The 16,763-nt window shown below is 32.3% G+C and overlaps 1 protein-coding gene across 6 annotated transcripts; it reads left to right on the top strand.

Annotated features, from left to right (window-relative positions):
- The first annotated feature begins 116 nt into the window (after nucleotides 1–116).
- LOC106472084 (ethylmalonyl-CoA decarboxylase-like) lies at nucleotides 117–11,856 on the top strand. Of its 6 annotated transcripts, XM_022400697.1 has the most exons (5): nucleotides 222–361; nucleotides 672–828; nucleotides 1,970–2,050; nucleotides 4,617–4,793; nucleotides 6,889–11,856. In XM_022400697.1, exons 3-5 carry the CDS (start codon nucleotides 1,987–1,989, stop codon nucleotides 7,563–7,565), a joined length of 918 nt encoding a protein of 305 aa, XP_022256405.1. In that variant the 5' UTR covers nucleotides 222–361; nucleotides 672–828; nucleotides 1,970–1,986; the 3' UTR covers nucleotides 7,566–11,856. The 6 variants fall into 6 exon arrangements, with proteins under 6 accessions (XP_022256402.1, XP_022256406.1, XP_022256405.1 ...); XM_022400694.1 differs by lacking the exons at nucleotides 222–361; nucleotides 672–828 and adding an exon at nucleotides 117–189; XM_022400698.1 differs by lacking the exons at nucleotides 222–361; nucleotides 672–828 and adding an exon at nucleotides 190–209.
- Nucleotides 11,857–16,763: the final 4,907 nt, after the last annotated feature.

The raw sequence follows: 16,763 nt of genomic DNA, 5'->3' as shown, positions 1-16,763 counted from the left end.
ATATGACTGAAAATTTTCATTTTTTTCTGAAAAGGTGGTGTCTATTTACTTGTGACCACGCTGTGTATGTGCGCCTCGCTCTGGTTTAGGGTAAGTTGGATATGAGTCCTGCCAACGTTGGTTTATGTGAAACAAAAAGCCCAAAATATAAACACTAAATCGATGCTTACGCGCAACCGAGCTAACAGTGTGAGTAGCAGTATCATTCGGTAACATTTCGTTTGAGTTCGTCGCCATATTTAAATTACTTTTAATGCTAGTGCTTGCAGTGTATCGCAATATTTGGATAATAAAATTTCCACTGTTCGTTTAATTTAGATATGGGCGCGATGGATTTGTTGCACTTGGTTTTTTAGTTTTAGTAAGCTGTTATTAGCAAGTTATTACTATTACTTAGGACTACAACAATTACTAATACTAGTATTACTATTAGGGTAGAAGTTCTAGGTTCTTTCTCATTTTCAATAACCAGTATGTTGGTAAATCACTAAATGTTTCTGAGATATTAAATTAAATTGTCATTTCAAAATTTACAAAAGGTGCTGTAATTTTTTTAGAGATTTGGAGTATATGGTGAGCTGGGTTAACACCTGACAGATGCCTTTTAATCATCATAAAATCAGTGTTATGCATATTGGTTATAACACTAACAGCATTAATCATTCCTATAGGCTATAGAAGAAAAGAAAAGTAAGATAAGTTAATGAGGAAAAAAAATCTTCGTATGTAGCTCTCTCAAAGAAAAAGACAAACAGGATTTTATTTCATGTTCATAGAAATATTGAATACAACTACAAGTCAAAGAAAGTCATCATTTCACTCTATAAGGTGGTGGTTAAACCTAATTTCAAATGTTGTCTTCAGTTTGATCTTCTTATTTAATGAAATACATTTAGTTGTTGGACAGGGTCAGAAAAGAGCTAACTGGATAATTCCAGGTGTGGAGGGCCTATTATAAGAGGATAAGGTAAAATCCTGTAACATGTTTTCACTGAAGAGGTGAGGGGCTTGGGGAAGCAAGATTGAGGTTTTAAATCTATAAATCCAGAGAATGTTTTCATAAAAAATATGTAAAAAATGCAGGCAGTACCAATATAGGACAGTGTAAAATATAGAAACATAGACATGTCCAACCCCAAGTGGAACAGTTTTGTCTGATGTGTGTTAGAAGCTACAACTTTGAAGGAAAGTAAGAGATTAGGGTTGAATATAAGAAAAGGGGTTTTTGTATGTAGTTTGGAGTAGGGTGTTAGTATAAAATGTGGTAGTCAGGATAGATGAAATGACCACATTATAAGAAAAGTAATGCTGCCTTAACTGGAGTTGTACATGAATTTACCATATTATAAACTTCTGCTCTTTATTCTTATTACTTGAAGTCTTTAGGAAAATGTTATCTGAACCTATGGATTCAAGGCCCTAACAATTTCAAAATTTTTAATTTTTAATCCTATTCCACAGAAGCATTTTCATCTTTAGTGAAAAGATGTCAAGACTTTCTGATCCAGGTGTGAAATTTTCAAAAAAAGTGGAGGTACTCAGCTGGATAAAGTGGACTTGTTTTTAAAAAAAATCTATGTATAAACATAAGAAATGACAAAGCAGCTCAAGTAAGTCCCGGTACGAGTACTGCCTTTAAAAATAAGTTATAGTACTCAGTACTAGTGAGTACTGGCAGAATTTAACCCCTGTTCTGATCTATCCCTATATGATAACCCTCCAATTCTGTAATCTTCCAGGTAGCTGTTTTCTGAACCTCTTCAACAACTCAATATATATTTTTTCTAACTTTTCATATGTTGGTTTTTACAAATCAACTCCTGTGGTTTAGATTACATCATTGAATTTTTAATATAAAGCCTGTTGATACAGTTACATTATATGTAACAAATCTTACTTAATTGATTTGTTTATATGCAAAATTTCCATAACAAGTTTATTGTTTAACAAATATAAAATGTTTTTTCAGGTTTAAATACAGTAAAAATGGTTTTATGGCACTTAGTCAGAAAATCGGTTTTTGGAGGAATCAGGACTGGGTTTGTTCCAGGTAATATTAATTATTAATAAATAAATGTAATAAATATCAAAGTGTTATGTTCTAAGAAGCTATGAGTGAAAGGAAAGAAAAAAATTATAACAATATTCTAATCATATTTTATCTTCTATATCCTCTGCTGACAAATCCTTTTGCCTAATACCACAATTCCTCAGTTCAGCTGGGATACGACAAAGACGGTAGCAGTTGAGACAATATTTATGTTATCAAAATGCATAAGCAACTGTTATAGTATGAATTAGATTATGTTAAAAACATATTTGTAATGTAAATTTAGGTCATCACCTACATAAGATAATCAACCAAAGCTTTAAGATGTGTGTTCCAGTAATAAGGTTGATTAATACATAATGTGATGGTTATACATCATAGCTTAAAGAACATTTTACCTACCGTGCTAGTAAATCAGTGTTTTGGTTGATGACAGGGTAGTTTCCTTGAACTGGAAACAAAGCCATGTACATGGTGAAATTCTAATTTTGATATTAGATTACATACACTTTCCCACTAGCAGATGATATGTGACAAGCTTCAATGCTTTTTAGTATTTTTTTGTTTTTAACTAAGACTTGAAAGTTTTATACCGATGTGGCAAGTAAAAGGAAACTATTTTGTTGAACCAACCAAAAGACAGATTTACTCTCCTGGTATGGATTTGGGATTTAATACTTGGGGTGTTTGGAAATGTAATAGTTTTTTATTGCCCCGCTCATAAAGGATATTACTGCGTTTATTTAAGACTATGAGATAATGAAAATTGTTTAAACTTTGTTAGATTTGGAGAACTATGATAATTTGAATTATTACAAAATTACAGATTATACATTATTTACCAGTGATAGATTTTTAAAAGAGGAAATGGAATGCCTCTCCATGTAACAGGGATGACCTGCAACATATTGGGACTAAAGATGTAAAAGTGGTAGTCAAGAGATTGAATTTGTATGGGTTACAATTAGGGATTTTAAGATAGAAAGTTTTTAAGTGGCAGTTGTTATAAGCCATATGATAAAACAGATGATTATTGGGAAAAATTATCATTACTAATGGAATCAGGGTTGTTAGTACTTGTTGCTAAAAATGGTACTGATATAATAATCATGAGAGACCTGAATTGGGATTCTAATGAATCAAGTATTGAGAGAGAGAGAGAGGTTTCTTAAAGTGATTCAGAATGGTTTTCTATAACTAAGAAATGTTCCAATCAGAGGGGTTACCATTTTATACTTATTGTTAAACACTAATGGAGGTTTGATTACACAGGCTAGTGTGAAGGAATATATGGGGAAAAGTGATCATTGCATGATAAGATTTGATGTTTTCCTACATACTAAAATTAAAAAAAAAAAGTTTAGTTTCAAATTTTCAGAAAGCCAATTTCAAGGTCATGAAACAAGAGTTAACATTAGTGAATGGAGCTAATGAGTTAATAGCTGATGTAGGGTAAATTTTGAATTTTTCTTTAAATAATTGCATTTAGTTCAAAATATGTATTTTCCTGAAAAAGGAAAGAATTAGTGGGAAGATCAAACTTAAAGGATGATGATGGCAAGGTTTTTATTGAGCATTTTAAATGTTCTTTTCCATTTTTACAAGATAATATTGGAGATATTCTTGGCCTTGAGCATATTATGGGAAATACTATAATCTACCTGAAAATATATAGATATTAATCCACTGATAGTAAATAAAGAAAAAGATGGATAGAGTACCTGGACAAAATGATCTCTTGTTTTCAGTGTTATTTGGTTTTCTTAATATAGATGAAAACCCACATAATAGTATAACTGAAGTAAAACATCTTGGCAATACTGGTGGATAAGTCACTCAAACCATTAAGACAATTTTCTGTTTGTAGTGTTAAAGCTAACAGAATTTTAGGATGTATTTATAGACGTATTGTTAAGGAAGCAAAAGGAGATAATTAGCACATTATACAAATCAGTAATTAGGCCCCTTAACTCATTTTAATTTTGAGAAAAGATGAGTAAGTGGTGATCTTATTAAAGTTTACAAGATTATCTGCACTATTGATAGAATATATGCCTCTGATGTTGTGTTAAAAAATGGTGCATGGCTCTTTATATAGTTCATTAGTCTGACACTAGATAGCAAAATCTGTAAATGTAAGTGTGAAGGGAAATGTCAAAGTTATTTGTTAAGTGATTTTTCACCTGATTCTGGGAAATGACAATTTATTTACTTTTAATTAAAAAATCGTTTTCAAAAGCTTTTTGATGGATTTTGAATTTGGAAATAGATTTGTTCTTGACTGCTAACATTGGACAATTTTTGTTAGTTTGTAGAATCACATTTTTAAAGCCTAAAAATTAATATTATTTAAAATATTAAGACAATTTTGATTTGTATTAGTAGTTTTTGTTTCAGAGCTTTTAAAAAATTCTTTGTCATTTCAAAGTTATTTTTATATAGTGCATATATACTTGGATGATTATAAACCCTGCATATGTAGGGAAGGAAACAGACCAATATTTGGTGTAATGTTGCTTAATGTTTTTTCAATAAATGCTTGATATGTAGTTCTTTTTCCCCCAAGGCTTTTGTTACTCAGGACAGACCTGGAGGTGTTGTCATGAAGGAGCAGTGCTGTTGGAGGACATTCGGAAAGAAATGGCAGGCTACACTGGTGGGCAGGTTGATCTCACTAAAGACGAATCCACTGGAGTAGCAACAATAACATTAAATAATCCAGATCGAAGAAATGCTCTCTCAGGTATATTTATATCTCCTAATACCAAAATGCAAGTTTATCTTCTTATCAATAGCAGTTAGGCAGATGTCCATGTTCCACAGCTACAAAAGGGCTCATGCCTGAGGTTATCCTGGGTCATGTAATAGTGCATTTACTTGATTAATCAGGAATAAAATTAAATGTAAGTTTCTTTTTTTCTTGTTATAGCATGCAAGATACACTGCAGTGGCTGCAACCTACCGTGACATAATTTGTAAATTTTTTTCAGTATGTGTGTTTCATACTTGTAATTTTGTGTTATCTGAATCACAGATTTTACTTAGTATATATAAGGGACATTTATTTTTACTTAATGTTTGAATTTATTATTACACTGTACTGCAGTTAGGTAAGGAAAGCAAATTGTAATGCTGCATTTCCAATACAGTACATTACCTCCCCTTAAATAGCTATTCTCGTTCAGTGCTGCCCTTTATATGCAAAAACGTTTTACGCATTCCACAAGCCTTCTATCTCACCTCCATTAGAATTGACTCATTCCAATGCATCTCTCATGTAAATCATCATACATCATCCCTCCAACAATAAGAGTGCAACATACTCTCATGATGCATGTAGCTCCCTCTATTCAATTCTATCAAACTATCACTACTCGTTTGGCAGTACTCGTGTTCAGATGTTTTTTCTTTTGGTGCTCTTCATATGAATTGTGATTTTAATAGTTTTATTGCCGAAGTGGGATTTCTTCATTATTATTGTTTATCTTTTTTACATTAAAGAAATCTTTTAATCTAACTTAATTTCCAAATTTTTTTTTCACACTTGCATATTTTACATCAAACACTTTTCTTTGACTTACATATTTCTACAATTAATTCTGAGGTTCATGTTCTCACTTTGGGTGTTATACCTTTAGTACTGTTTACATAGGCTGAAGTTGGGGGAGACCCGTTGTTGGATTTCTCTGCTATTATCCATTGTGAGATTGATCATTATATGGCTAAACCACTAACTATCCTACTTGCCTGTGGATATTGGTGGTTTGTTTATATTTGCCATCAATGTTTCACATACTCTTTATCCTTCTATATATTTTCTCCTTTCTCTACATTGTTTTTCCTCCCTCACACTTCTGTGGCTTGTGTGGATAAGTCTCCCATTTAGCCATTTTCTCTTCCTTCCTTTTCACACCTTTATCCTCATCTAGATAGACTTCTATGTCCTGTATGTGCTCTTCTCTGTTATATTGCCTGCACATTTTCATTCTGTCATGTCCATTCCCGCCTCTTTCTCCCTTGGCAACTGTTTTCTGTTTATGTTTTTTCTCCTTCCCCAATTAGGTTTAGCTCTTCATTTGATTGACTTCTTCCTCTTTATCATCTCCCTCCCGTACTTTGTTCCAAGTGTCTTCTCACCAAATTCGACACCTACCTTTTCATTAGCGTTTCATCTTCCTTGTCCTTTGGAGGTACTTCTTCAAATGGGGATGTGGACTACTCATGATACGTTTGTCTCTCACTATTTGATTTGGATCATGGTTTTCTTCCTCTCGGGATATTGTCTTCTGCATGTAGCCATTCTAGAATATAAGAATTCAGTGAGACTTTGACTGGGTAAGTTTTTTCTTATTTTTCCTTTTCAGGGGCCCTTTTTCCCTTTTATTAATGTTCATTGTTTGGATCCCACTCTGTGCCAAATGGCACCTGACCAGGTATTCTTGAACTGTTCAAATCTGCACTGTCAGTGTCGTTTCCCAGTGGCCAGGTTTTGGATTTAGAGTACAACCAATCAACATAAGTCTGTGCACATATATTACAGATGTCTATGTTCTTACCTCATTTATACTCAATCATTGTTGTGGATCATCTGAAGTTACCAAAGGGATGTGTTTAATGTGGGTGTTATAAATGTTTCTGCAAATTATTTTATATTAATTGCTAGCCCAATATTGTGGTTTGCTTTCTGGTAAGCATACATCCAAATTTCAGTCCTACCATTCAGACTGTTGATGAGTCATGTGTTTTCACAAGGAAAACAAATATACCCTTACAGCACCTTGCTAAACACATTGAACTTTAAAGAAATAGGTCAGGTTTAAATATTTTTATTGTTTCAGGTCATATGATGGTACAGTTAGCTGATGCAGTCAGTAACCTGGAAGAATGGAAATCTGGTAAAGGAGTCCTCCTGTGTGCTAATGGTAGCTTCTTCTGCTCAGGAGGTGATCTCAACACAATACGAAAGATTAATAACCCTGAAGGAGGATTACGCATGTCTATCTTTGTACATGATACCCTGTCCAGACTTCAGAACCTACCAATGATAAGTGTAGCTGTAGTACAAGGTAAAGCACTGGGTGGTGGGGCTGAGTTGACCCTTTCTTGTGACTTTCGCCTCATGACTTCAGAAGCAAAGCTTCAGTTTGTTCAAGCTAAAATGGGTGTAACACCTGGATGGAGGGGTGGGACTCGATTGGTCCACCTAGTAGGGCCAGCTAAGGCTCTACAGCTGCTAGTATCTTGTGAAAAGCTGTCGGCACATGACTGCTTGCAGGCTGGCTTGGCTTCAGCCATACTGGACACTGGTCATGACCCACAGCGTCAGGCTCTAAATTGGTTGCTGAAGAATACTGCTGGATCAACTGAAGTTATTAGAGCTACAAAGATGGTAGTTGCTAATGCACAAAGTTTACCACTTGAAGAATCACTAAAGAGAGAAAGGTTAATTTTTTCAACTGTGTGGGGGGGTCCTGCTAATATTGCAGCTCTCCAAGAGAACATTAAGCATCGTTGACTAGCCACTTCTGATGATCATGAAAACTAGCCTTATTTATGTATTTTTAATTTAGCTATACTTTGTAATATAAAGATTTCAATATATACAAATTCTTAAACATCTTAACTATCGGTAATTTAGCATTCATAAGTTAAGGTATTGCTTCTTGCCACTAGTAATGCTAGACTAGTAGTGTAGACATCTAAATTTCAAATTTGTCAAAAACAAACAAAGACAAGCTGTGAAGTCATGAATTGGAGATTATTCATATTTACAGAAAACATGATCATAAATAGAAATGTTTTGAGAGTTAAGTAAATTAAAAGTTTCATATATAACTGCAAAATTCACAAAATTATTACAAGATCAGATATACCAATAAACTCGTCAGGTTTTGGCTATAATCTATTACTTAAAAAAGATTTTTATATGCAACCTTTCCTCATTGCCCCATTTGTAAGGACCTTGAGCGAGCTATGATGTACTGTGTGTACTTACTTGATTTATTAACAGTCATCGAATTTGAATTTTCTTTTATGTATTGATGGAGTTGCCTGGAGGTTGATATAATGTACATAGTTTTGCATACTACAATAAATGTTTTCATTTATAAATATTTATGTTAAATCTGAAAAAAAAGTTGTAATTTTCATTTGAGAGTTAAATTCTTTACAGTTAGTCAGTATGTGATTAATTTTTCAGTAAAATTGATTTTCAACAATTAATATACTAGTATTGCTATATACCAGAAATCTTTAAGTATATAATATTACCAATTAAAACATCTAATGTAGTATGTTCATTTAAATTTCCTAGACTCCTTTCTAGTTATATTGGTTATAACGTATATGAAAGAACATGTAACTTTGAAGCCCAATAACAAAGTATGTGTAATCATGCTCTTGGTGAATGGAATACAGTGAGAATGTCGTAGTTTGTAATCATGCTCTTGGTGAATGGAATACAGTGAGTATGTCGTAGTTTGTAATCATTCTCTTGGTGAATGGAATACAGCAGGTATATCGTAGTTTGTAATCATGCTCTTGGTGAATGGAATACAGCAGGTATATCGTAGTTTGTAATCATGCTCTTGGTGAATGGAATACAGTAGGTATATCGTAGTTTGTAATCATGCTCTTGGTGAATGGAATACAGCAGGTATATCATAGTTTGTAATCATGCACTTGGTGAATAGAATTCATCAAGTATATCGTAGTTTGTAATCATGCTCTTGGTGAATGGAATACAGCAAGTATATCATAGTTTGTTCAAGATTCTTGCAGTAGGTAGTGATGATAAAAGTTAGTGTATTTTTAATAAATAGCTTAAGGCTACAGCTTTTAATCTTTTGTTATTAATATGAGAGGAAGTTATTTTGAGTAGACACTAAATGTTGTTACATACAGAATCACTAGCATAAAAATTTCAAATCTAAATTAGCTGCTGAACTTTGTTACCCACAAAAATATTAATGTGAACTTTTCAAACAGACTTGCTACTGAATGTGTTTACATAAAAATATTAGTGAGAAAATACCCATTCTAAATTAGCCACTGGATTACATATTAAGCATATAGAATTATTGAGTTATTTGTTCATATTAAACTTTCATGGGAGTGCAATAATAATTAACAAACTCTGTAAAGACCCCATTTATATTCAAAATCTTCAAAGTCATCATTATAACCACATTTGGCACTGAGGTTTATTTACTGTTTACTTCTATATTACTGTATTGGATTTGTAATAAATCACTTTCTCTAAAGAAGAATTAGTTTAATGATTCTTGTTTGTATGCAGGTGGCTTATTGCAATATATTTACTTTGAATAACACAAGGCACTAAGTGACGCTATACAGTAACATACATATGTATAGTGTGTAGAAGTTTCTGAAGAAGACTTGCTTAGGTTATTGCCATATATGTACAGCCTGGGAGAAAGATGTTTTAGAGTGTACACTTGATTACCTTTTTAAAGTGTGTGAGAATTCATGCCTTACTAAAGTGTTCTAAACATGTATGTATTTGAAGTTATCTTTATTATTTACAAAGATCTGTTCCTATTCTTGTTGGTTAAAACTATATCTACCTATCCACATACATATATATATATGTGTGTGTGTGTGTGTGTGTGTTAAAACATGTGAAATAAAAATTAGCATAGCATTATTATTGCTAATGCAGTTATCACTTTGCTGTTTAATATACAAGAGCTGTTAAGTGTTTGCTGAAAGTGTTTTTGTATTTTTACTGCATACAAGTTTATTTTTTCATCCTGTACTGCTAGCCTTATTGTTCCCTTACATTGTTTGTAGCTTAAGGGTATTTATTTATTTGAACAAGAATATTTTCTGTTTATTAAAATTTATTTTACATTTTCATTATTTTATGAAAGACTGCTAAGACTTAAATATATGAAATTGATTCTTATAAATACAGATATACATGGTATTGCATGCTGTCATATTACTAAAGTGTCTAATGATACTGTGCCCTTCTGTGGAGAGATGTATTTATATTTTTGTGCACTATATATTTAATTGTGTAAAAATGAAATGCATAATTTTTATGTCAGAAATAATATATCTTACACACACCAGGAAATAACTGGGTAAAAATGCAAGGGAAGTTCATGTAAGACATTTTTACAACTACAAAGAAAATTGTATTCGACTTTTTAGTGTTCATGAAGCTAACTAAAGTGTATATTGTCTAAAATGCACACTCAGTATTTTCCCATGACAATTGTTTCAGTTGTCACTTTAAAATACAACCAACCTGTATAACTTCTATAAAAAAAAAAATGAAATAAAGTTAAATAAATCAAAATGTTCAGTACATAATAAGTATATTTCTTTAGTACATGAATATTCATGTGATTGTCATACCACAAATTCAATGTCTGTAGTCTTGTATCAAATATTCTTAGTGCTTTAGGAATCTAGATACTACTTTGGCATATGTTTGTTTCATGAGCAGTGAACAACCAAATAGAGTAAACATAATGTTAATCAAGATGTGCAGTTTTTTTAATGTGTGGGTACTGACCTCATATGAAGTGTTCAAAATATGTAATTTGTGGAGCAGTTAGATTTAATGAAAAATATGCATTTCTGTACCTATTTATTGGTAAATTAAGAAATAGATTAATCTTTGGGCATTACAGTGTGCCCTGGATGTATTTATCAGTTCTTCAGATCTTTCTTATGTAAAATATAATATATTACATATCAATTATGTTTTAGTTATTTTGAATAGTAGCTGCTTCTTGGGGCTCCAACCCCAATATTTTTAGTAGCTAGCAATGCCCCTGGACTAATCCACTAGATTAACTAGCATACATAGGCTATACTGTCCTATCTTTTATAACTTTCCAACCTATGTAAAATATGTGCAACTATTGAGAGGGACTAATTAGAATACAAACGAACAGATAGTATATACATTCTTCAACTAAAAAACAGAAATAGATTTCAATAAAAACTATTTTATAAATTTGGAACATCTATTATCATTAATTTCTGGTCAAAGCAAACTACTTTCATATATCAGAACTAAAACATAACCCAGTAATTAATACATCATATTTATTATGATGATCTAACTACGAATATTCAATATCATAAAAAAAACAACTTATAATGGTTAGAGCACATTGATTCATTAGCTTGGTATCCTCACTGTTAAGGATATTTTCAGCCATAATCCCAAAGGTGTTGTACTGTACACCAAAGGAAAGAGTTGCAGACAAGGCATTTTTTAAGCATATTTTCATGGAGTTGGTCCATTGGACTGACTACATATTGGAAAAGGAATGTTGACTATAATTCTAAGTTTGCTACATATATCTACAAAAAATGTGGCAATATTTTAGTAATAGGTACAAGTCTTTTGTACTCAGGATGTGTGTGTGTGAATTGCTGATGTCAATCTGACTGACAAGTCAGTGTGCAAGGTGATGTTCACATGAAGGATAAAAATACTTATGTCCATCATATAATTTGTATATTGCAGTTGCACAACCACTAGAACGTTCAAAATGCATATTTACAATGTTTTCAGTATCCCCATGTATTATATATGGTACTTACTCTCCTCTATGATAAACTTTCACTAAATTAGCAATGTAGGGTAAAATGAATAGTTGATCATATACACAATACCATGTTGAATGTCACCCTGTAAAAGGTTGTGATATGTGCGATTTGACCCCCACTGTGTACATAGTGTTAAGCATGCACAAATTATTTATAAATTTGGCATGTACTTTAAACAACACTGATAATGTTTGGTTTTAACTTTTATAAAACCTAATAATAACCTTAAGGTTACTACTACTACTTGTCTGATTGTATAATCTTGTAATGCTTTTTTTTTCTAGAGTAATCAAAAAACTAGGTATTAAATTTGTCATCCAAATTGATAGTTATATTTGATATATTATTTCTGTAATTTGTTTTATGTGTATAATTTCAAACTATTGTCATGATTATTTTCATAAAATATACACATCATTGAAGTGCTTTTCTCACAGCAACTAGATATTAATAATTGATAAACCTTGCATTAAATTGTTTTTCATTCTGTTAGTTTTAGTGAATTATTTTTAAACCCTAAGCTAATGGAGAAGCCATGAAAAAGATCACTCTATCAAATTTGACTAATGATGGCCAAATAACTCTGATTAATTTCTCTTTTTGTGATTTGTTATTTGAATCTTGACAATTTTTCTGTTTGAACAAGCATATAAACAATAAAGTCATAATGGTGTGTTACACAAATATATTTCTAATGTCATTTTATGTTTATCTTTACTTGCAAAGAATCCAATTATTGTCACAAGTTAATTTCAAAACATCTTGCATAGTTCTATTTTTATTCATCAGTAAAAACAGTTATTATACATCATGTTAATGTCAGAGGAAATTCTTCAGGTATCATACTTTACTGAACATAACCATTAAAATTTGTGTTAGAATTACATATTAAACATTTTAAGTATTGTATTGAAATAGAGAGAGAGAGAAAAGAAAACTACAATAATGTATATAACATTGTTAAAATGTTTTCTCTAAGGGTTATTGTGCTCTTAGGTACAACGTATAAATACCTTGGTTAAGTAAAACAGTGATTGTGTCAGAAAAGAAATATAAAAATATTAATTAACCTTGCATAAACTTTTGCAGACTAATTTATTTATTAATGGCATATTCCAAAATAACCTTTTTGTGGAGTATGACAGAAAACATAATAGTCTATATCATGAATTAGAAATATTTAGTTTCATCTTTCAAGTTAATGTTTGGATTATTAATAAATAACTTGTATGTATGATTAAAATTATTAACCAAGAACCTCACTTTTTTATCATTAAAAGAGTTAAGTAAGAAAGTAATAATATTTGCAACTTGCTGCCTTGGTTAAATCTCTGTTTTAGAAACTTTATGCCATGAGATAGTCCAGAAAAGGAGCAGGAAGATTTGAGGGAGATTAATGGGTCTTTTTGCCCATTGTGGCTGTCTCAATCATTTCATATAACACTCATCTTTCTGTATTCAGTCTTGAAATTTTAAGTATTCATTAAATTTTTTCTTGAACTCTTCCTGAGGTAGACCACCCTGTTCAATAAAATAAAATAATCAAATTTTCAGATGACTTCTACCCCCCCCCCCAAAAAAAAAATCTTAAATGTCCACTAGTCCTACCATTCTTACCATTAAATCGCTGGTGTAGCCACTAAAGCTGGGCAATTAACTTGTTACCTATGAGCATCTATTGCATCAATTAGTGTCACATAGAATAATCGATTAATCAAAGTTATGTTTAAATTGATTAATATCACAAAAATAATCAACTAATTGAAATTAATGCATATGATCATTACTATTTTTGGTTATTCCAACTATCTAAGTCTCATATGAGAATAATTCATTAGTTGAAGCTAATCGATTAATTAGCCTGATGAATAATCAGCAAATTACACTAATTACCAACTCATTGTGTGGGCCCACCAAAAGTTTCATACTTGGCTTTGCTACTCCATCAAACATGAAAAACATTATATGTCAATCCACCTATACACTTTATAATATTAAACATACAATCAGATCCTCTATAACCCTCATTTTATAAAGAGAAAATAATTTTAAGAATGTTAATTTGCCCTAGTATGACAGCCCTCTATCTCAGAAATCATCTTGGTATTCCATTGATTTTTTTTTTTTTACAACTCTGTCATTCTTAACGTAAGGAGCCCCAGACTAAACACAATGGGCTGTGGTTAGTATGCAGAACTATAGAACTGAGATTCCATGGTTTGTATATTCCTTTGCTCCCCCCCCCCCCCAAAAAAAATATATAGTGGTGCAACTATTCCATCTGACGAGAGCTCATCTGCAGTTCATAATTAGGAACGGCTAGTGCAGGCAGCTCTTATGTAGTTTTGTGCAAATTTTAACCAACAAACTGAGCACAATACTCCATGTGAGGCCTAATCAGGAATGTATACAAAGAAACGATAACCACCTTTATCTTGTGTTCAGTAGTGTTGTAGATCCAATCCACAATCTCATTTCGTTTCTTACTATAAGGCTTAAGAAACTAATAATTCAAAACACCAAGAACCATTTCTTCTATAACTATACTGAGTTGATTTCCATCAAGGTGGTAATTGTAGTTTAAATTAAGGTAACCCATATGCATTTCCTTGCACTTAGTAAACGTAAATGCCACCTACAATTTATTTGCCAAATGATCCAATCCCTTTGTAAATCGTTAATGTATATCAAAGAGCAAGAGTCCTAGTATAGAGCCCTAAAGTATCTCATTTGCAACTCTAATCCAGTTTGAACTGTGTTTACTCTCCTCCAACCAACCCTTAATTCACTGAGCTCATTTATCCTCCACACCCACGGAACTAATTTTCTTTACTGGTCTTTTATGTAGTACGTTGTCGAGAGCCTTACGAAAATCCAAGTACACTCTAATCCACACCTTTACCTCCATCACTATAAACAATGGCATATTCGAAGAATGTCTAAACATTTGTGAGACAATATTTTCATGTGTGAAACCATTCAGGTTGTCCAACAAAATTGTAAACTTTGTTAAGTGTCTTTGCAAAGCATGTGTAGTCGGTCTCTCTGAAACTTTTGACATTATTGAAGTAGCATTAATTCGCCTATAATTACCTGGACAGTGTTTGCCACCTCAATTCAAAATAGGTATCGCATAAGCCACCTTCTAGTCTTCTGGCATCTTGCCCACTATTCAAAGACTAAAAAAAAAAATTAAGGGGCTTATTTATGCATTCATTAATCTCTTTTAACGCCCTTTGAAAAATATTATCTGGCTTAGGAGCCAGGGCTAATATTAAGTGCAGGTACATCTATTTTATTTCTTACTAGTAAATTCTAGGGATTTAGAATATTGTTTACATCTTCTTCAGTGAAAACTGAAGGAAAAGAAAATGTTAACAACTTTACAGTCCCATAATCTTCCGAAATCTCTATTTTTAACATCACTCAAAGGCCCAATGCCTGTTTTAACATTATAACATTATTAAAGAAATAATTTTTATTAATTTTAATATTTTCAGCTAACCTTTTTATATTTTTTTAATATTCTTTCTAACCAGTACTTCTGATCTGCAATTCTTATAATTTTCTATCTTAGTAGTGAACTTATACTATTTAAACTTTTGATACCTTTAATTTTCTATATATTTTATTTGGTGAGTCACCTTTAGTGTGTTGCTTGAAGCCACTTTTTTCTTTTTAATTTTCAATAATGTGAAACACGCGTATCTTGAATATTTAACTTATTTTTTAAAGCATCGGACAAGTATTTCCATTTAACTCGTATTCCAATCGGTCAGGATCAATTCTTGTCCTGGTCCTTTAAAATTAGCCCTTGATTTTTTTAATAATATGGTTATCGTTTATTTACAAAGCCATACTAGTTTATTGTTATTCCTAATTAAAGCAGTATCATTGTTTTATAAGTGTTTTTGTTAGAATGAAAATTAGGGACTTTTATCAGATATTGTTATTCACTGTAGGCCAGACTACATACAGAAATGGTGCTTAAATAATAGATTTGCTCTCGTTTTGATAAATTTTCAGTGTTTACATAGGACTTCTGTGTAACTTGGAGAGTTGGGGAAATTAATTTCCAAAGGATCCTAATTTTGATATTATTGCGTATCTGCTTGTTTGATAATTTCTGGTAGAAATTCTTTCCGAGGAACTTCAGTGATACAAGTCCTTTCGTGATTAAACCAGTTTATTATTTCTCGATACAATTTTTTGTAATACACAGAATTTCCACAGTCACTTTAAACTTAACAACCTTTATAACACACTCTATAAATCACAGTGATTCACACACTTTACTTACGGTGCCTACTGTTTACTGTTCGCTTCACTCAATTATCTATCTGCCGTTGGCTTTCTCTGTCAGGCTTATATATGTACTAAAAAAAAAAGGGACATCTAGATCACACTCGAACTGGCGGGCAAATTCATGATCCTTCGAGAAACTCCAGCACACATGCTCCCAGCATCGCGTGAATTCCGCTGTTGTAACACTGCCCCTTCCTTAGTATTGTTCGTCCCGAACAATAGCCACTTACATTTAACCAATATATAATTAACAATAACTTAATTAAAGGTACAGAATTTAGAAACACAAAATTAAAATTCAACAAAGTCTCTTAATTTTATGGGGCATATGTTCTTCCATACTGGTCTCCGTCTCGTTGGCTTCTGCATCACGTGGGGTTCATCTGCTCCATCAGGAAATGTCCTATTATCGGTAACAGTTACATCAGTGGTAGTAACTTCATTAAGGGTTTCACTGTTTCCCTTCTCAAAACCGGGTAGAGTTTCTTCGACAGTGGCTTTTTCAGGTGACACGTCTTCAGCAGCATCATCTGTTCCATTGTTCACTGAAATGTCCTGGACCGTGATAATGCCAAAGCCTGTTGGCATGCACCACCTTTGGTTTACCTCGCCGACCACATTTTATTCGGAAAGTCACGTCTGAGAGACGATCCACTATGTCATATGGGCCTTCCCATGGAGAAGACAACTTAGGAGACTTCCCTTTGGTCTTCCTGGGATTATACAACCACACCTTGTCTCCTGGTACAAAGCTGACTTCGGTAAATTTCTTAACATAACATAGTTTCATGGAATCAGCAGACGTTTTTAAGTT

This window comes from Limulus polyphemus, unplaced genomic scaffold (genome assembly GCF_000517525.1).
Source record: "Limulus polyphemus unplaced genomic scaffold, Limulus_polyphemus-2.1.2 Scaffold5071, whole genome shotgun sequence".
Lineage (NCBI taxonomy): Eukaryota > Metazoa > Arthropoda > Merostomata > Xiphosura > Limulidae > Limulus > Limulus polyphemus.
The sequence above is the reverse complement of the archived record's forward strand: the minus strand, read 5'-3'. Positions and strand labels throughout refer to the sequence as shown.